This window comes from Bufo bufo, chromosome 3 (genome assembly GCF_905171765.1).
Source record: "Bufo bufo chromosome 3, aBufBuf1.1, whole genome shotgun sequence".
Lineage (NCBI taxonomy): Eukaryota > Metazoa > Chordata > Amphibia > Anura > Bufonidae > Bufo > Bufo bufo.
In genome coordinates this window covers 661811096-661832212 of record NC_053391.1, presented here as the reverse complement: position 1 = coordinate 661832212, position 21117 = coordinate 661811096, and the positions used below count along the sequence as shown (strand labels likewise).

The window sequence follows — 21117 nt, the reverse complement described above, 5'->3', positions numbered from 1 at the left end:
CCTCGTATAGCTATGTGAACGGAAAAATAAAGTTATGGTTATTGAAACATTGGGAATAGTGATGAGCGAATCGACTTCGGATGAAACATCCAAAGTCTATTTACATAAAACGTTGTTAGTATACTGTACGGAGCGAGCGCTCCGTACACTATTAGAATGTATTGTAAGTTATTACTTCTGGTTCCAAGTGGTGCCTCGCTCATCCCTAGTGGGGAGGAAAAATGCAAAAATGAAAATAGTCCTCAAAACACAAAGGGTTAATAATAGCCTGTGCTGTACTATATAGGTAAAACAAAATTAGCTGGAGTGCTTCTGTAAGATGAACCTTTAAAGCAACTTCAGTACATTAAGGAATTAAGGGGGCTGCCCTATAAAACAGAAATCCTATAATACAGGAGTTACTGGGCGCAGCTTATGAGATTCCTAGCAAATGGCTGAGATTTTGTTAGGGGTAGTGTCCGATGAATGGTCATCTTTGACGAGGCTCCTCAGGCCCACCTACCGGTCATGTTTTCAGGATTTCCTTAGTACTGAGCAGGTGTCCATGCATCAGGACTTGCCTTATTCATTCTGTGGGATATTCTCAAATCCAGACCAGCAGGTGGGCCCCGAGGACTCTGATCTGTTACATGGGCAGTCCAAGTCTGCTGTCCGTTCTGACTGGCCTGAGGATGGGTCATCAATATTTTACTCCTGGAAACCCCTTTAATCAGTATTGGGTGTCCTATAGATCAGCATTCCTCACCGCCAGTCCTCACCGCTGCTCATGATTTGAGAATATCCCACGGAACGACTACCTGAGGTGAGTCCTGATGCATTGATACCTGCTCAATACTGAGGACATCCTGAAACCATGACCGGCAGGTGGGCCCTGAGGAACGCTGCTATAGATGACCTCATTTCAAGTCTTTAGGAAGATCTATCAAGACTAACACAAGGGAGAAGTAGAAGCGTCTGTCGTGTCCGGTCAGATTCCATCTCCTTTTTTTTTTATCTCCAACAGCTTGGGAAATTATTAAAGGAATCAAGGATGAAAAAGAAAGCGTCTTGTGAATCCTCCAAAACCATTCATAGCGGCAAAGACCAACCAGCTTCCAAACATGACCCCAACAGAACGAGTCCGGGGGAGAAGAGCAAGAAGAGTCTACAGCTACTGAGAGAGATGCAGACCCTGCGGGGCTCGCTACAGAGGGACGACGTACACTGGGAGTAACCTATGGCTCTTACTGGGAACCACTCAGGGATAGTGACTGTCCGCAGCTGCCCCACCCCCGCCCCGGATATCTCACCAGTGTCCGTTCAATAAGAGAAAAGGGGCCGGCAGAATAAAACACTTCTTTCTGATGTCCTGCAGGTGGCGCTCATACTGAATGTACCTTATTTATTATAAAGCTTGTGACTCGTTTTGGGTAGCATTTGAAGTCTTAAGGGTTGATGAGGAGAATGCTATTGCACTGCATACAACCTAGTTAGGAGGTAAGTGCTGGTAGGTAGGTGCTTGGTCAAGGTCTGGCATGTCCAGAGCTGCAGTTCTGCAACCAAAGGGGTTGTCCATGGTTAGAACACAATGCTGTTTTTCTTCCTTTTCACAGGTTTCGTGCAATACTAGACACAACCTGAGGACAGGGCTGACAACTTCTGGCTAAATGCTGGCGGGTGAAGACAGTAGCAAGTTGTCACTCATTCATGTTCCTGGACACTTAAAGGGGTTATCCCATGATTTTAAAGGGGTTGTCCAGGTTCAGATCTAAACCCGGACATATCCCCCTTTTCACCCCTCAGACATGAGTATCGGAGCATTTTATGCTCCGATGCTCTCCCAATTTGCGTGAGATACGTTAACGTACCAGGCTCTCCATGGGCATGCTAGACGGAGTCTACCGCCTAGTAGTGAGCATCGGCACAACTACTTTAATGTAAACAATAAAAATCGTATAGTACATGTCGACATCTTTCTAAAAAAAACTTAGAACCAGCCCTGTACCTCGCATGGATCCAGAGATCTCCCCATTCACTGCTCCAGTTTACTCTGCTAGATTTAGTTTAAGATGGCAGCACTGGGGGGTGTGCACTTTCTCAGGGAGTGTGTCCTTTCTGCTGCAGCTGAAAGATGGAACTGAGCATGTGCGTCCATCTCAATGAGCAGGACAGAGAAAGTAAAAAAAGAACAGACAGCAGGTGGCGCTGTACAGAGAGCTGGTCAGATATTCACTAAAATCTGAAACGTTTAGGTCCAGGTGCTGGTTTGAAAATTGTACAATATCTTTGTGGGACAACCCCTTTAAAAGGAAGTTGTGTTGGGGAGAGCAGTTATACAGAGAGAGGAATCTTCCCAACCTATTGGCAGCTTGTAGAGAGAATGTGTGTCATTAGAGTGTCAGCTCAGTTGCCTTATGTACTTGTTTGTGCATCCAGCAGCCTGTTTTGCCTTCGGCCCTTATATAACCAGTATGGAGATAGGCTGCCAACAGAGGAGTCTCTAGTGATGGCCTTTTCAGACTCTGGACTCGCAGCGTGAGTATGCAGCAGCTCCCGTCCTGACCTCCCAGCACTACCGGGGTCGCATAGCATTATATTGGTTTATGATGCTCGGTACACATACAGTTCTGGAATGTATTGGATATTATACTGTACAGTACATTTCAGAACTGTAAGGGTTACATAGCATCATAAATCAATATAATATGCGACCGTCCCCTCCCCCCGTCTGTGCCGGGAGATCTCCCTGACACTTGCTTGTGTGAAGGGGCCTTATAGCCGAGGCCAGACCATTGTATGGGTACCCCATGGGATGCACTTAGTAGTTTAGGATTATTGGGGAAATCATAGATGCCCTGATTGAAAGGGGTCTAAATGGCCGATTTAATGAATGTAAGTGAATGGAAAACATTCAAATCCTGGAAAAAATCTTTGTGAATTGTATAATTGTAAGGTTTCTGTAAATGCTGCTGTACTTGCGTCTCTCAGGTGTACAGCGAACAGAGGGTCACTATTTTTTACATTATTAATACATTTTCATGAACACTTTTTGAAGCTTGCTTTGGGCTGGGGTCACACATGCAGGTTAGGCCTCATGCACACGACCGTTGTTCTGGTTCGCATCCATTCACTTCAATGGGGCCGCAAAAGATGTGGACAGCACTCCGTTGCTCCATTCCGTGGCCCTGCCAAAAAAATATAACATGTCCTATTCTTGTCCGTTTTGCGGACAGGAATAGGCATTTCTACAATGGGCCGCCTGTTCCATTCTGCAAATTGCAGAAGGCACACGGGCCGCGTCCGTGTTTGCAGACCACAAAAAACGGAACGGTCCTGTGCATGAGGCCTTAAGGTACAGATTTTTATGCATATTTTTATTTTTAAAGCCAGAACCAGTGTGCAGGTGAATGCACATAAGATCTGCACGAATTTCTGTGCGTTTCTGCACCAAATCTTCAATGTCTAATACCGGATTTGATGCGGTGTAGCCGCAGATCTCGCCCTTCCATTGAAAAGGATCAAATCTGCAGCTAAAACCGCAAACATAACGGACATGCTATTTAATTTGAAATGCGCTCGGCAGGTCAATTTCCGAACTGAAACAATCTGCAAAGTGTACATGAGCTTTGTGTAAGGCTTCTTTCACACTGGCGTTAGGATTGTCCGGCAGGGGAACAGCCTGCCAGATCTGTACTAACGTTCGCACACTTGTGCCGCCGGACGTCCACTCTGGCCCCATTCACTATAATGGGGACGGGTCGGAGATGCGGCCGCAGCACAGCAAACGTGCCGAGAGGTGGTTGGACAAAAACCGCAGCAATAGTGAATGGGGCACTTCCTAATGTAGTGTGATTGTCCATATTGCTTCCTTTGCTGGCTGGATACATTTTTCCATCACATTATGCATGGGTTATGGCCACCGCTGCAGCGCAAATACAAGGTGGCTGGGATGGGAGCTGCCGCACATGTGTGACTATGTATATTCCCACCGTCCCTGCTGGCGTCTTTTCCTATATTGTGCCGGATTACAGGGGTGGTCGTAACCATGGAAACGAGCAGTGTATAATGTAATGGGAAAAAAAAAGAATCCAGCCAGCAAAGGAGGCAATATGGACAATCACGATACATTAGTAAGTGCGGCTCTGAACCCGGACAACCCCTTTAAATATGAATATTTTAGATTACAGATGGAAATCCCAGTTCAGGTCAGGCTGAGATTTATGGATATGCTGTGTGAATAAGGCCTTACTGATAAAACCCTGACGTTCTGCTGTAACATATCGTATGTATAGTGGCCTACCTGCCTATTTATATGGATCATGTGGACTTTAGCAGGGGAGGCTCGTCAAGTCAGTTTACAAAATTGTATATTTATATAAAGTATATATGGGAGATGATGTAGCTTTTGGTTGCAGTGCTCTTTTCTCTCCAGAAAGCGCCTCTCTTGTCCATGTGCGGTGTCTGGTATTGCATTCAATTTCGAGCTGAGCTGTTAGGTCAGACATCACCTCCTCCTCCGATCCTCAGCTGTGTCATGTGACTGACACCGACGACAACTGACACAATAACCGTTTGCAGGCGTCGGATCGCGGTGTCCAATAACGATCTGCCGCCGGCAAACCATGTGGACGAGCGATGGCATAGTGATCGCTGCATGTAATAGCAGCGGTCTCCTCCGCTAGCGAGCAGGCGATTGCCGGGAGGGAACGCTTCAGTCTCGACAATCGTCTGCTCTATCTGTGATACAGGCTTCAGTCTGCTTTTATTGTGATCGCTGATAGAACGTTCACATGATCAGGGATCCTTCTTCAGGGTGTCCAGATAATGCACTTTTATATGATCAATCCCATTGTGTGTGTCCTGCTTGCACTATATAAATAAACCGATTGTATGGCTAAATGGGTGTCACCAGTTACTCCAGTGCAGTAGAGATCTGAATGGTCAGCAATCGCGCTGTGTCCTATTTTATAATCTAGAGGTCATCCCTCTAAATAATCTGGAACTGGACATATGTGAGAGTCATCATCACGGGCACCACAATTATCCCAGACCTCAACATCACCTTATGTTACATGTCTCGTTTAGTCAACCCAATTAGGGAATTCTGGTTCAAGTAGCCAAAGTGACTACGACGACTGTCTTCTTTTGGAGGACTTGGCATGTCCAGTTATTACACAGGCAGTCCTTTAAAGGGGGTATTCTCATCTCCTAGCAGTATGTCACCAATGTCAGGGGGGGGGGGGGGGGGGGCGGGCGCGCTGTAGGCCATCCCATAGCGATGAATGGAGAGGACGCTGCGCAAGCTTGGTGTGTGTGCTCCCCTTCATTTTGGAGGACCTGTTCTAGAGACTTGCACCTATCAGACATTGATGGCATATCCCAGTGCAGGGATCAGCAACCTCTGGCACTCCAGCTATTGTGAAACTACAACTCCCAGCATGCTCCATTCACTTCTTTGGGAGTCGTAGTTTCACCACAGCTGGAGTGCTGAAGGTTGCTGACCCCCGTCCTAGCGATATGCCACCAATTATGGAGATGAGACAACCCCCCTTTTAATTTCAGAAGGCACTGTGTAATGCTTCATTTCCCCTGTGGAGGCGCTGTAGGGCAAGCATATACTTTCAATCAGGGTTCAGTTAAGCACTCTGTGATCACCTCATTTTTCAAAGGACGACCGTGTATTTTATCCACATCCGATCTGCCATTTTTTTTTTGGTGGTTCGGATGCCTACCTGTTCACTTCATTGGGGTCGCAAAAAATGCTGTGCTGTCCGCATCTGTATGTCCATTCCGTGGGCCAGCAAAAAAAAATAATTAATAAATAGAAGATGTCCTATTCTTTATGGACAAGGATGGGACAGTTCTACAGAGGGCAGGACGTTCCGCAAAAAACAGAATGCACACGGACGAATGGATCTGAAATTTGCAGACCGCAAAACGGGCTATGGCCGTGTGTGTTCGCCCTTAAGTAAACCTCTTGTTATGTGTTGGTGTAAAAAGAACGAGTCTGGCACCAGTTGCAGCCATAGTTTTATTAAGTCCCAAAAAATCTACACATTTATAGTAAATCACAGGAAAATGGTCAAGTATTAAGTAATGTAAGAGAACCGCTTAAAAATGTTACATTAAAATCAGTGCAAAGTCCTGCAATTCGTTACTTGCATAGTGTTACTTAAAATCATGAGGAACCTATCTCCGGACAGACCCGTCTAGATGAGAGCAGCGAGGGGGCGTCCCATGGCTCTACTGAACCCAGTGTAAATCGCCACAGATCCAGATGACGGTACATGGGAGGATCAGGGTATCATAGCTCTAATAGGAACGCTGTACGAAACCAACCTAAAGCTAACAGCGCCTCACCGAAAAGTATCGTACATGAGGTGCTGGGCTGCCATGATGCCATAGAGCCAATGAAAGCAGACCATTACACAGACACTTAAAGCGACGCTCCGGTTCCAGAAGAAACAAATTACTGATATATGAACACAGATTTGCATTTGGTAGTCTAAGACACCCCCTGCTTGTCCAGCCCTGCTCTTTGATTGGCCAGCACTGCTCATGTGAGTAGTGCTGGCCAATCCAGGGGCAGCAGGAAGTTTCTTTCACTACCAAACGCACAGTAATGATCACCAGGTCGTCCAAGAAGCGGTGTGGCCATCTTGGATGGCAGGAGAAGAGCCTGGGAATATAGAGCTGCAGGTAGGTCTTCTGTTTCTTCCCAGGTCCATGTGATTTTTTAATATTTTTTTTCCCCCTTGAACCGGAGGGTCGCTTTAATGATCTGACCGGTGTATGCCTCGATTCGCGTGTAGCAAATGAAGACTAGCCATTATGCCAACCCAAGCAATTACCGCTAATTGCTAGTTCCCAGGATGCCATGTGCACTCGCCTCATTTGGTGACGTTTCATATAAGACGTGGGCACCCCCTTCTGGGTATGTCCTGCTTACTGCACAGTTAGGGTGCATTCACACGGCCCCATCGGAACAGATGCGGACCCGGAATTACGGTCGTGTGAATGCGCCCTTACAGAAAAAGCTCAGTGCGGAGAAATACTAAATCCAAATTTTAAATCGGGTAGCGGTACATACCCACAAGATATCATGGGAACCTCAAATCTCTTACCAGTGAGCAATCTGGGGTGCACCTGTTAGGGCGGCATTCACATTAGGATGTGTATACAAAACTAGGAGTGGATCCCATCCAGAATAAACTTCTCTGTTTTTGGGGAATTTTTTTTAATAACCTTCCGATGCAGAAAAGACAGGAGTGTGAATGCCGACCTTTACAGCCGCTGCGGTATAAAATGGGTCTGTCCGTTTTGTGCTTTGTGAGCACTGTCACTTTGGTCGCCCCATCCCCCAGGTGACTGCTCGGGATCAGAAGGCACTTTTTAGTGATCCAGTCAATATGGATGACTAGGGGTAAGGCAGCGGTGGCTGTACAGCATGTCGTCACCCAGCACTGTACACACGTGTCTCTCTTCCTCCTTCATCTACAGCAATCCAGTAGTCCGGTACCCTAGAAATGTCTTTACACGGGGTCCCAAGCACGTTACGAACAGTGGCAGACTATCCGTATCCTCCATTACCCACTGCTGGACATCATGGACGTGGCCGTATAAATTAAAGCGCTGCCCTTGTCCGTGGGCTAAGTCTTGGTACTGCAGCATTCACATGAATAGTGCTGGGCTGCAATACCAGGCACAGCCCATGCAGAAGTGTGGCGCTGTTTCTGGAAAAATAGTAGATCTTCTTTCTGTAGGTGTCAACATTTGCACCCCCCCAAAACACTGTGAATGCCCTTTTTGGGATGCTTAAACCCTACTTCTTTGCGGTCCCGTTTCCTGTTTCCTGGATTGTCCCGGCAAAATTTGTGACTGTTGGCATACGACGCCCAGGAAACGGGGCCTCATTTATCAAAACTGCAAGACTGGCCTTGTTGCCCATAGCAACCAGTCACAGAGCAGCCATGATTAATTGCTATGGGCAACCAGTTCTGATAAGGAAAGGTTCACTATCTTATTTCTAGGAGGGGGGGGGGGGGGGGGGGGGGGACACTTTCTACGGGCACCTGATAAATGTCGGGGTTCCCTCGCACGTCTACGTAAGTTACACTAGTATAAAGTAAAGCAGCGCTATGAAGGCTATCCTCTCCATTACCGTATTACCTCTAGTAGTCAGGACACAATAAATAACGTAAGGCAGCAGCAGTGGCATGTTATACCGGTCTGTGGGCTGCAACCAGCAGATCGGGGGTCACCCACCACAGACGTAAGACCGTAAGTCGGACGTGAAAACACGTTCTTTGGTTATAATGATGCTAGTATAGTCATTATATTAGAGTTCATGATAATCAGATAAGGCACAGTGACTACCCGGAGCCGCCGCATGTACATCGGGCCTCATCTTTGTTGCCCATAGCAACCAATCAGAACTCAGCTTTCATTTCTTAAAGGGGTTTTCTGGGATTTTTGAACTGATGACCTATGCTATATCTGATCGGTGGGGGTCCGACACCCGGGGGACCCCAACCATCAGCTGTTTGAGAAGCTACCGGTGCGCACCGTGGTCTTCTCTGAGGATAGGTCTTCAGTTTAAAAATCTCGGAAAACCCGAGTGATAAAGACAGTTGTGATAAACCTGCCCCGCTGTGCTGGGTTTAACATGGGGACTGTGAGGGCGGTACATGACCGGAGAGACCCCCCAGTGTCATGCCCCTTCAGACACGGCACTGGGCTTAACACAGTGGGGCAGCTTAATCAAAACAATAGCAGAACAACCAATCACAGCGCAGCTTTCATTTTTCGAGAGCAGCTTAATAGATGAAAGCTGAGCTCTGATTGGCTGCTCTCGGCAACAAGGTTAGTTTTACTTTTAGACAGCCTTGTTCTGAGGTGCTGGTCATATTCTGTACAGCTGCAGCATACAGGCAGGGGGCGTCATAATGTCTGTCATCAGGTTCATCTGCTGTGAATGTGCGGGATCTGCGCCCCTGCGCAACAAGACGCTGACCCACATCACTCACCCCCTAATGACCCCAGTCAGCAAGTACAACACCTAACATCTATGGGGTATCGTCCTTGAGATTGGAAATACCTGCACATTTTCTCCTAAAAACAGCACCACTCTCATCCACAGGCCGTGTCTGGTAGTGCAACCCGGCTGCTTCCGACATCGCATACCTGGAGGAAGTTCACACCTCAAGGATCCGACGTGTATTTTACTATAGGATCTGCGACAAAAATCCGAGGCTGATGCTTGCGTTTATGTCACCGATGCACTGCGGAGCCTCTCGAGGCTCAGCCCCGTTGTGAAGAATCCTCCTTAAACTCGCTGATGACAGCACAGACAAAAAACGGTGGAGATTTTCCCCCCCCCCCCCTGCATGTGAATGGGTTTGTAGGAACCCCAATCACTTGCACAGGAGGTACTGCACATGGAATTGGCGCCAAGTCAGCGTGAGCTTTAACACTAAAGAGCCGCTGTCGGGGGGAGTTTCACTTTATGGCATCAAAATCTACATTAAATATTGTGCAAAAGCAATTAATTTGCTCCTTTTATCTTGTACTGTATTCATACCCAGAGCTGCGTTCACACTGTGCACCCAGCGTAAAATCTACTCCAGCTCCTGATTTGAGTATATTTGAATCATCATTTAAGCTTGGAAACTAATGTAAATGTTGGTGAATTTGCCGGTGGTGATGGCCCTGCTCCCCAGTGGCAAGGACGGAATAAAAATGTAGTGTGAGCCTAAATCTAGGTGCACGGACGTTCAAAAAGTTGCAAAACGGGCCCGTCCGACATTTTTGTATGCCAGTTTCTGGCATAGTGCTTTTTGATAAATAACCCCCAATATAGATTGCAGAATAGATTAGATTACGATAGATAGATAATGATGGATGGATGGATGGAAGGATAGATAGATAATGACAGATGGATGGATTGATGGATGGATAGATAGATAGATAGATAGATAGATAGATAGATAGATAGATAATGACAGATGGATGGATAGATAGATAATGATGGATGGATAGATAGATAATGATGGATGGATAGATAGATAAGGACAGATGGATGGATGGAAGGATAGATAATGACAGATGGATGGATTGATGGATGGATAGATAGATAATGATGGATGGATAGATAGATAGATAGATAGATAGATAATGACAGATGGATGGATAGATAGATAATGATGGATGGATAGATAGATAATGATGGATGGATAGATAGATAAGGACAGATGGATGGATGGAAGGATAGATAATGACAGATGGATGGATTGATGGATGGATAGATAGATAATGATGGATGGATAGATAGATAGATAGATAGATAGATAATGACAGATGGATGGATAGATAGATAATGATGGATGGATAGATAGATAAGGACAGATGGATGGATGGAAGGATAGATAATGACAGATGGATGGATTGATGGATGGATAGATAGATAATGATGGATGGATAGATAGATAGATAGATAATGACAGATAGATGGATGGATGGATGGATAGATAAGGACAGATGGATGGATAGATAGATAATGATGGATAGATAGATAGATAGATAATGATGGATAGATAGATAGATAGATAATGACAGATAGATGGATGGATGGATGGATGGATAGATAAGGACAGATGGATGGATAGATAATGATGGATGGATAGATAGATTAGGACAGATGGATGGATAGATAGATAATGATGGATAGATAGATAGATAATGACAGATGGATGGATATATGTGAGATAGATATGAGATAGATAGATAGATAATGACGGACGGATAGCTATATGCGAGATAGATATTAGATGCATAGATATGAGATAGACAGACAGATGACACTGGTGTTTTGGCTTTCCGTTTGTGAGATCCGTTCAGGCCTCTCACACACGATCCAAAACGGATCAGTTTTGCCCTACTGCATTCTGAATGGAAAAGGATCCGCTCAGAATCCATCAGTTTGCCTCCGTTCCGTCTCCATTCCGCTCTTGAGGCGGACACCAAAACGTTGCTTGTCCGTCTGACACAATAGAAAACGGATCCGTCCTCCACTGACTTTCAATGGTGTTCAAGACGGATCCATCTTGGCAATGTTAAAGATAATACAGACGGATGCATGCGGTTGTATTATCTGAACGGATCCGTCTGTGCAGATCCATGACCTATTTGCAAAAACGCTAATGTGAAAGTAGCCTTAGATTACGACGGAAAGATGGATAAATATATATGGATAGATATTAGATGACAGAATAGATTACATTACAATGAATGGACAAATAAATAAAGATAGATAGATAGATAGGTAGGTAGCTGACATTATAGGAAGATGGAGGTGGAAATTTCCTTTATGACAAAAGTCATAAAAAAAAATCAGGAAAAAAAAGTCAGAAAAAAATTCTGTACTGCAATACCAGACACAGCCTGTGGACAAGGGGGTGCTGTTTTTGGAACACAAGCAGATATATTTTTTCCAATTTTATGGCAATGCCTGTGTTGCTCTGCTTTGAAGGTAACACTAATGTATCAGCCCCGCTAACTACGACTCTAATCCAAACCGTCAATGTATATTCCCAGCCTTGAGTAAGACTTTAGAGCCAGCCTGTACATTAGTATTATACCACGGTCTGAGTGACGGACGCCACAGACCCCCCCCTCTCGGAGGACAGGGAGCGGTTGCTCATCTCTTGCTGAAGCTCGTCCAGTTTCTTCTGCAGCTCTGCTCGTTTGGCCAGTAAATCCTTGCAGCGGCTACTGATGGTATCCTGGAGGAAAGGGAGAAAGCAGTCAGTGCAGTGTGGAACCTCTTCCTGCTGCAGCGCTTTTCGGAATCTTCATTTTAGTTTTTTACTCCCTGCCTTCCCTCGAGACATATATTTTTTATTTTTTCATTCACATAGCTGTATTTTGCGGGACAGGTTGTACTTTCTAATAGCACCATTTAATATTGCATATGATGTAGGGGAGAGCTGGAATAAAAACCTATATGGGGAAGAATTATTTTTAAAAACGCACTTCCGTCACAGTTTTACGGCGTTCCCTATGCGGTAAAACAGACCTGTCCTCTTTCACTTTGAAAGTATGAATCATTCTTTGTATCACCATATTCTGACCCCCATAACCTTTTTACATTTACTTCTATGGAGCTGTCTGGGTGCTCGTTTTTTGCAGAACAAACTGTAGTTTTTATTTATACAATTTTGGGATGTGTATGACTTTTTAATCAGTTTTTAATTTTTTGTGTGTGTGTGTGTGTGTGTGTGTGGGGGGGGGTTGTTAGTCTAAGTGACCAAACAACGGCAATCGGCCATTTTTTAATAGTTCGGGCATTTTTTTTTTTTTTTTGGGCCATGTTGGTTTATTATGTTTTTATTTAAAATACAATTATTTTTAGCCCCCCTAGGGGTCTTTAACATTTGATTGTCTGATCTTTTCTCCCACAGACTGCAATTATTTACCATTGCATTATCTATGAGAGAATCAGTCCGTTCCTATTAAGCCCAGTTTTCTAGTGCAGGGTTTAGAAGCTTCAGAAGGCCCAAGGAACTGAATGGGGCTCCCTTGATCTAGGTGCAGGGGAGACACTGACCAAAGCATCCGAGGGGTTAAAATCTGTGATGGGCATTGTCACCGATCAAAGACTCTGCCACCGGGTGGTTGCTGTGTAAAACAGCAGGCACCCAGCAGCTGTGGCGCCCGTTCAGATCCTGAGCTGGTGCCATCTTTAAAGGGAACCTATCACCTGGATTTTGGGTATAGAGCTGAGGTCATGGGTTGCTAGTTGGCCACTAGCACATCCGCAATACCCAGTCCCCATAGCTCTGTGTGCTTTTATTGTGTAAAAGAAACTATTTGATACATATGCAAAATAACCTGAGAGGAGTCCTGTCCTTGACTCATCTCACGTACAGGGTAATTTATATATGTATCAAATCGTTTTTTTTACACAATATAAGCACACAGAGCTATGGGGACTGGGTATTGCGGATGTGCTAGCGGCCATCTAGCAGCCCATGTCCTCAGCTCTATACCCAAAATCCTGGTGACAGGTTCCCTTTAAAGACCCAACATCGGGCATACATGTACACCCAGTGTTGGAAAAGGGTTAATACTCCCCACAATACCACCACCCGCAGCACCTCAGATAGTACCCATCCCACGACCTGTTGGACTATCTGCAGGTATCATGAATATAATGAAGAAGAATACAGTATATACCTGGGGCTTGGTTCTTGGGTTCCACCTGATGTAGTATCCAGTCCACAGCTGCAGATGTCTAGTACTGGTGACAGGATACAGAACGTGGTCGGAGTAATCCACAAAGAAAGGATTGGCAAAGTCCTCAAGTTGGCTGTTGATAAAGGACCACAGAGAAACACTCTCCAGTGGCACTGTCTGCAAAAAAACACAAAAAGCAATAAACACCAACATCAAACATTACAAGTGGCTGAACTGAAGAAAGATGCTATGGACAAATCACAACCGGGACGGGTTACTGGTTGTCACAATCTTCTCTGGGAATAAAAAAAAGACCTGTAAGCTCTCCTCCTTTTTAGTAACTACCTGCGCTCCCCACGTACTAACAATTCTGGAGCATCTATTCCTATGACTCTATGTTGTGCCGTTCCTTTATTATTCCTGCTAGAAGTTATGATTGAATTCCTAGCAGTTTGCAATGAAGGTCCAGATGGGTGTTACCAGTTGGGGATGTGTCCCTGCTAGTGATGAGCGAAGTGAGCTTTGGATTCTACATCCGAAGTCGCTTCGTTCAAAACTTTGGATTAATACTGTGCGGAGATCCGTCTCCATACAGTATTAGAATGTATGGGCTCCGATGAGCCGAAGTTTTAGCGAAGTCGCGCGAGACTTCATATAATAACTTCGGTAATTGATTTTAAAAGTGGAAAAAAAAAAACACTTTAAAACTTGAAACCGAACTCGGGTTTGGTTCCAAAATACCAGCTGAAACTAAAGCAGAGTTCGGTTTCAAGTTTTAAAGCGGTTTTCCATTTTAAAAATCAATTACCGAAGTTATTAAACAAAGTCACGCGCGACTTCGCGTATAAGTGACTTCGGCTCTCCGGAGCCTATACTATTTTGGGATACTCTGGACTTGCAGATGAAGATGCACTTTGGCCACCGGGATATATAATGTTTTATAGTACAAGCCGTTACATTTGTGGTGATGGCAATTATTTTCCGCATAATAAATCATTTTGTAAGGGGACATAAGCATTTACATGTTTTTCGTTGAATTTTTATGTTTATTTTTTTTTTACATTTTTGTTTTTTTAGTCCTTTTAGAACAGACCATGTGATCGCTTTGATCACTGATCTAACACACTGTAATACGGCTGTATACACAGATGGCAGACCAGGACACCTTTATGGGGATGCCAGAGGGAGCTGCCCATGCCTTAGTACTCAGCTGTTACTACTGGCTCCGCCATCTAGGGGCGGGGGTTTACACTGCACGATGTAACAGCGCTCCTTACCGATTGTCGGCTGCTCGTTCACTGAAGGAGACCTCTGCATTTCCATGCCACGATCTCCTCCACGGTATGAGAAAGAGGGATCGCTGCTGTGATCGCTCGTCCTCATACAGCTGCGCCGTTTCTGGGCAGCAGATCGCTGTTTAAACCGCGCGATTGCTCGTTCATCGGCAGCATATTTAGATGGGCAGATTGTCGGGAACGAGTGTTCGCAGGAACATTTATTTCTGATAATCTATCTGCCCAACAATCGGACCATGAAAATCCACCTCAAGAGGTTAAACGGCAGGGACTGGGTTCGTTATCCGAACTCTGTCGTAGTGTCAGCTGTAATGTACAGGAGACATCTGCTGCACGCGGCGCAGGCTCAGCTACTGGGCCCGCACAATCCACATACGGCGCCTGACGTTAAGGAGTCGTAAATATACAGAGCGTGGTGCCGGGGGGTTAGATATGTCCATTTGGTGGGAGAGATCTGATCATTGGAGCCCATGCTGATGCCTAGGATGGAGGAGAATGGGTTTGTGGTAAAATTCTGATGCGACACTAGGCTGGGAGTAGCACTGCCGCATTTACTGAGCGCTGGCTAACCTGTGTATATGCTGCCCAACAAAGCTAGTACTTTGAGCACATGATGGAGTCTCTCTGATATGGCAAATTTTATTTAAAAGGGTTAGGAGCAGAAAAACATGGCTGCTTTCCTCCAAAAAACAGTGCAACACATTCAATTCTAAGGCCTCTTTCACACGAGCGAATTTTCCGCGCGGGCGCAATGCTGTCACTACCAGAGCTTTGGGACGTTCTCACAGCTCTGTTTCTCCACCCCTGTGATGATGTCACTACTAGAGCTGGGAGGAGTTCTCACTGCTCTGTTTACTTTTGGTTTCCTTCCTCCCAGCTGTTCCTCATGCGTTTGATTTCCCTCTCTTTATATCACCCCTCCTCCTATTGTAGGGCGTGGATTATAGTTCTCATTTCAGTCGTAGCTCTTGCTTTAGTATCTTCACTTGTAGCTATCAGTTCACTGGACCTGTGTTCTGCTGCAGCAAGCACTCCGGATATTGCCAGCTGTCCTTGGATCCGTCTTCTCTGCGGCTGCAACACCTTCAGCTAAGTGTACAGACATTGTTGTGTACCTGATTATTTTCTGACTGGATCTGAGGTGGCCACGGTTCCCTCCATATACTGAGTAGGGCACCGGTGGCCGTGCCCCTTCCACTATTGTAGGGGTTACAGTGGTCATCAGTCTTAGGCACGTGGGCATGCCTCGTTCCGCCATTTGGATCCGGGCATGTGCTTTAGCAGAATAGGGAGAGCTTTGAGGGTCTGACAGGGGTCACCCTTTATCCTCCCTAGTTTGGGTCCGGTCAGTAGCTCTTTTACTGTGTATACTATTGTTGCTCACATACAGCCGTGACATTATAATCCACCAAAACCGTCCTTTTTTGACATGGATCCGCTTTCTGGCCCGGTTGACCGCATGCAGGGTCTTTCTTTGGAAATAGCGGATCTCCGTCAATCTATGACTCAGCTTCAAGCATTGGGCTCTGCTCCGGCTCATGGAGTCTGTTGCGAGCCAAAGGTCTCACTTCCGGAAACGTTCTCCGGGGGCAGTGAGAATTTTGTTCGCTTCAGAGAGGCATGCAAACTCCATTTTTGCTTGTGTCCCCACTCCTCTGGTAAGGAGGAGCAGAGGGTGAGGATTGTCATCTCCCTGCTCAGGGGTAATGCTCAGACTTGGGCTTTTTCGCTGCCATCAGGGGATCCCTCCCTTCGATCCGTGGAAAGATTTTTTGTGGCCCTAGGGCAGATTTATGATGACCCGGATCGTGTTGCTCTGTCGTGTTGCTCTGGCCGAATCTAACTTACGTGTTTTATGCCAGAACAAACTGTCTGCGGAGCTTTATTGTTCTGAATTTCGGAGATGGGCAGCTGATTCGGGTTGGAATGATGCTGCACTCCGGAGTCAGTTCTGTCATGGTCTCTCAGAGAGATTGAAAGATGCGTTTGCTTTCCATGAGAGACCAACGTCCATAGAGTCTGCCATGTCATTGGCGGTACGCCTTGACAGGCGTCTAAGAGAAAGAAACGAGACCTCTCTGTCCAGCCATTGTCAGTCTAGGGGCAGTGGTGCGGACTCATTCAGTGTGCAGGGGCCTCATCCTGTCTCGCTCCTCTCTGAGGAGGAGCCCATGCAGCTAGGTCGACTTGCCCCTGATAAAAGAGGATTTAGTCCTCAGAGTATGGTGTGTTTTTGTTGTGGGGGCATAGGTCATTTGGCAAATGTTTGTCCCTCTAGGAGATTCTTGAACTGTACTAAGAGCGATAATAAGAGAAAAACCTCAAAAGGTAAATCATCAAATTCTGCTTCATCTGCTACTTTGGGCAAAGTTGATGTAGGAATTGATGCTTTTCCTCTGACCTGCAGTTCCCGTTTTCTCCTGTCTGCCAGGGTGGCGCTAGAGAGCAAAGTCATTTCTTGTGAGATTTTTGTCGATAGTGGAGCGGCCGTCTTTCAGCATTTTGTTAATAGTATTTTCTACCATTTAATGGGGAAATTTGTATTGGTGTATCTTGATGATATTTTGATTTTTTCCCCTGATGTTCAGACCCATCAGGATCATCTTTTTCAGGTTCTGCAGATTCTGCGGGAAAATAAATTGTACGCCAAGCTGGAGAAATGTCTTTTTATGGTATCGGAGATTCAATTTCTGGGTTTTCTCCTCTCTGCTTCTGGTTTTCGCATGGATCCGGAGAAGGTCCGTGCTGTACTTGAGTGGGAGCTTCCTGAGAATCAGAAGGCATTGATGCGCTTTCTGGGTTTTGCGAACTATTACAGAAAGTTCATTTTGAATTATTCCTCTGTTGTCAAACCCCTCACTGACATGACAAAAAAGGGGGCAGATTTTTCCTCTTGGTCGGAGGAGGCGCTTGCAGCCTTTTCTAAGATTAAAGAGAGTTTTGCGTCTGCTCCCGTCTTGGTGCATCCCGATGTTTCCTTACCTTTTATTGTTGAGGTGGATGCTTCCGAAGTGGGTGTGGGTGCGGTTTTGTCCCAGGGCCCTTCTCCTGCCAAATGGCGACCCTGTGCCTTTTTCTCTAAAAAAAACTCTCCCCGGCAGAGAGAAACTATGATGTGGGAGATAGGGAGTTGTTGGCCATCAAGTTGGCTTTCGAGAATGGCGCCATTGGTTGGAGGGGGCCAGGCACCCTATCACCGTTTTTACCGACCATAAGAATCTGGCATACTTGGAGTCGGCCAGGCGTATGAATCAGAGACAGGCCAGATGGTCTCTGTTCTTCTCCAGATTCAATTTTGTTGTTACATTCCGACCTGGGATAAAAAATGTGAAGGCTGATGCTCTCTCTCGCTGTTTTCCGGGAGGAGGAAACTCAGAGGACCCGGGTCCCATTTTGGCGGAGGGGGTAGTTGTTTCTGCTCTATATTCCGATTTGGAGGCCGAGGTCCAGGCTGCCCAGACTGAGGCACCTGCCCGTTGTCCTTCTGGGAAGTTGTTCGTGCCTCCTGAGCTACGTCACAAACTCTTTAAGGAGCATCATGATACGGTTCTTGCTGGTCACCCCGGGAGTAGAGCCACGGTAGATCTCATTGCTCGGAGATTTTGGTGGCCGGCTCTTCGTAAGTCGGTGGAGGGTTTTGTGGCTGCTTGTGAGACGTGCGCTCGCGCTAAGGTCCCTCGTTCACGGCCTTCAGGTTCCCTTCTCCCGTTACCCATACCTTCCCGTCCTTGGACACACCTGTCCATGGACTTTATCACGGATCTTCCTCGTTCCTCGGGGAAGTCGGTGATCCTGGTGGTGGTGGACCGTTTTAGCAAGATGGCTCATTTCGTACCTTTCCCTGGTTTACCCAATGCTAAAACGTTGGCGCAAGCTTTTGTCGACCATATTGTTAAATTGCACGGCATTCCCTCTGATATTGTTTCCGATAGAGGCACGCAGTTTGTGTCCAGGATCTGGAAGGCTTTCTGTTCTCGCCTGGGGGTTCGGCTGTCCTTCTCTTCTGCTTTTCACCCGCAGTCGAATGGTCAGACTGAGCGCCTCAATCAGAATCTGGAGACATATTTGCGCTGTTTTGTGGCAGAGAACCAGGAGGATTGGTGTTCATTTCTCCCTCTTGCTGAGTTTGCTATGAACAACCGTCGTCAGGAATCTTCTGATAAGTCACCATTCTTTGGTGCATATGGGTTCCATCCGCAGTTTGGGACATTCTCGGGAGGGGCTCTTTCTGGTTTACCTGAGGAGGAGAGATTTTCCTCGTCTTTGTCTACCATTTGGCAAAAGATTCAGAGTAATCTTAAAAAGATGAGTGAGAGGTATAGGCGTGTGGCTGATAAGAGACGTGTGCCTGGTCCGGACCTGAATGTGGGTGATCTGGTGTGGTTGTCTACAAGAAATATTAAACTGAAGGTTCCCTCCTGGAAATTGGGTCCCAAGTTTATTGGGCCTTATAAAATCTTGTCAGTCATCAATCCTGTTGCCTTCCGTCTTGATCTTCCACGGGTTTGGAAGATACATAATGTATTTCACAGATCTCTCTTAAAACCATATGTCCAGCCCACGGTACCCTCCTCTTTGCCTCCTCCTCCGATTTTGGTTGATGGCAATCTGGAGTTTGAGGTTTCCAGAATTGTGGACTCTCGCATTGTCCGCGGTTCTCTTCAGTACCTCGTTCATTGGAAGGGTTATGGTCCTGAGGAGAGGATGTGGGTTCCGGTGTCGGACATTAAAGCCACTCGCCTCATCAGGGCATTTCATAGGGCTCATCCTGAGAAGGTGGGTCCTGGGTGTCCGGAGTCCACCCGTAGAGGGGGGGGGGGGGGGGGGGGGGGGGGGGCTGTCACTACCAGAGCTTTGGGACGTTCTCACAGCTCTGTTTCTCCACCCCTGTGATGATGTCACTACTAGAGCTGGGAGGAGTTCTCACTGCTCTGTTTACTTTTGGTTTCCTTCCTCCCAGCTGTTCCTCATGCGTTTGATTTCCCTCTCTTTATATCACCCCTCCTCCTATTGTAGGGCGTGGATTATAGTTCTCATTTCAGTCGTAGCTCTTGCTTTAGTATCTTCACTTGTAGCTATCAGTTCACTGGACCTGTGTTCTGCTGCAGCAAGCACTCCGGATATTGCCAGCTGTCCTTGGATCCGTCTTCTCTGCGGCTGCAACACCTTCAGCTAAGTGTACAGACATTGTTGTGTACCTGATTATTTTCTGACTGGATCTGAGGTGGCCACGGTTCCCTCCATATACTGAGTAGGGCACCGGTGGCCGTGCCCCTTCCACTATTGTAGGGGTTACAGTGGTCATCAGTCTTAGGCACGTGGGCATGCCTCGTTCCGCCATTTGGATCCGGGCATGTGCTTTAGCAGAATAGGGAGAGCTTTGAGGGTCTGACAGGGGTCACCCTTTATCCTCCCTAGTTTGGGTCCGGTCAGTAGCTCTTTTACTGTGTATACTATTGTTGCTCACATACAGCCGTGACAAATGCGTGACGTGAACGCACAGAACCCGCACTGAATCCTGACCCATTCATTTCAATGGGTCTGTGTACATGAGCGTTGTTGTTCACGCATCAGTTCTGAGTTGCGTGAAAATCGCAGCATGTTCTATATTCTGCGTTTTTCACGCTGCCCTGGCCCCATAGAAGTGAATGGGGCTTCAATAAAAAACGTATTGCATCGGGTGCGATGCGTTTTTCACTGATGGTTGCTAAGAGATGTTGTTTGTAAACCTTCAGTTTTTTATCACGTGCGTGAAAAACCCTTCAAAACGCATTGCACCCGAGCGGAAAAAACGGAACAACTGAACGCAATCGCAGACAAAACTGACTAAACTTGCTTGCAAAATGGTGCGAGCTTCACTGAACGCACCCTGACCTAATCCGTCACCCTCGTGTGAAAGAGGCCTAAGGAGCCGAGCTGCACTAAAAGACATAAGCCATACACAGGTGTGCTGATGATTTAACCCTGTACAACCCATCATTCATTCTTTACAGTACGGGGAAAGGGAGCCTTATATACTGGGACTACAGGGGGAGAAGCACATTATATACTGGCACTATAGGGGGAGAAGCACATTATATACTGGCACTACAGGAGGAGAAGCATTATATACTGGCACTACAGGAGGAGAAGCATTATACACTGGCACTACAGGAGGAGAAGCACATTATACACTGGCACTACAGGGGGAGAAGCACATTATATACTGTCACTACAGGGGGAGAAGCACATTATATACTGGCACTACAGGAGGAGAAGCACATTATATACTGGCACTACAGGAGGAGAAGCACATTATACACTGGCACTACAGGAGGAGAAGCACGTTATATACTGGCACTACAGGAGGAGAAGCACATTATACACTGGCACTACAGGAGGAGAAGCACGTTATATACTGGCACTACAGGTGGAGAAGCACATTATATACTGGCACTACAGGAGGAGAAGCACGTTATATACTGGCACTACAGGAGGAGAAGCACATTATACACTGGCACTACAGGAGGAGAAGCACGTTATATACTGGCACTACAGGAGGAGAAGCACATTATACACTGGCACTACAGGAGGAGAAGCACGTTATATACTGGCACTACAGGAGGAGAAG

General features: G+C 46.3%; 2 protein-coding genes across 5 annotated transcripts in view; one reads left to right on the top strand and one right to left on the bottom strand.

Moving 5' to 3' along the window:
- The window catches only part of CEP57 (centrosomal protein 57), a 33768-nt gene extending 31194 nt beyond the window's left edge, over window positions 1-2574 (top strand). For all 3 annotated transcript variants that reach the window (XM_040426311.1, XM_040426310.1, XM_040426309.1), the window contains exon 11: window positions 1004-2574. In XM_040426311.1, coding sequence (XP_040282245.1) covers window positions 1004-1213 — 210 coding nt within the window. In that variant the 3' untranslated portion in view covers window positions 1214-2574. The remainder of the gene's footprint in view (window positions 1-1003) is intronic.
- An 8505-nt stretch (window positions 2575-11079) lies between these two features.
- Window positions 11080-21117, bottom strand: part of MTMR2 (myotubularin related protein 2) — a 44573-nt gene continuing 34535 nt past the window's right edge. For both annotated transcript variants that reach the window (XM_040426308.1, XM_040426307.1), the window contains exons 14-15: window positions 13213-13389; window positions 11080-11759 (exon numbers count right to left, since the gene is read on the bottom strand). In XM_040426308.1, the coding sequence (XP_040282242.1) occupies window positions 11610-11759; window positions 13213-13389 (327 nt within the window). In that variant the 3' untranslated portion in view covers window positions 11080-11609. The remainder of the gene's footprint in view (window positions 11760-13212; window positions 13390-21117) is intronic.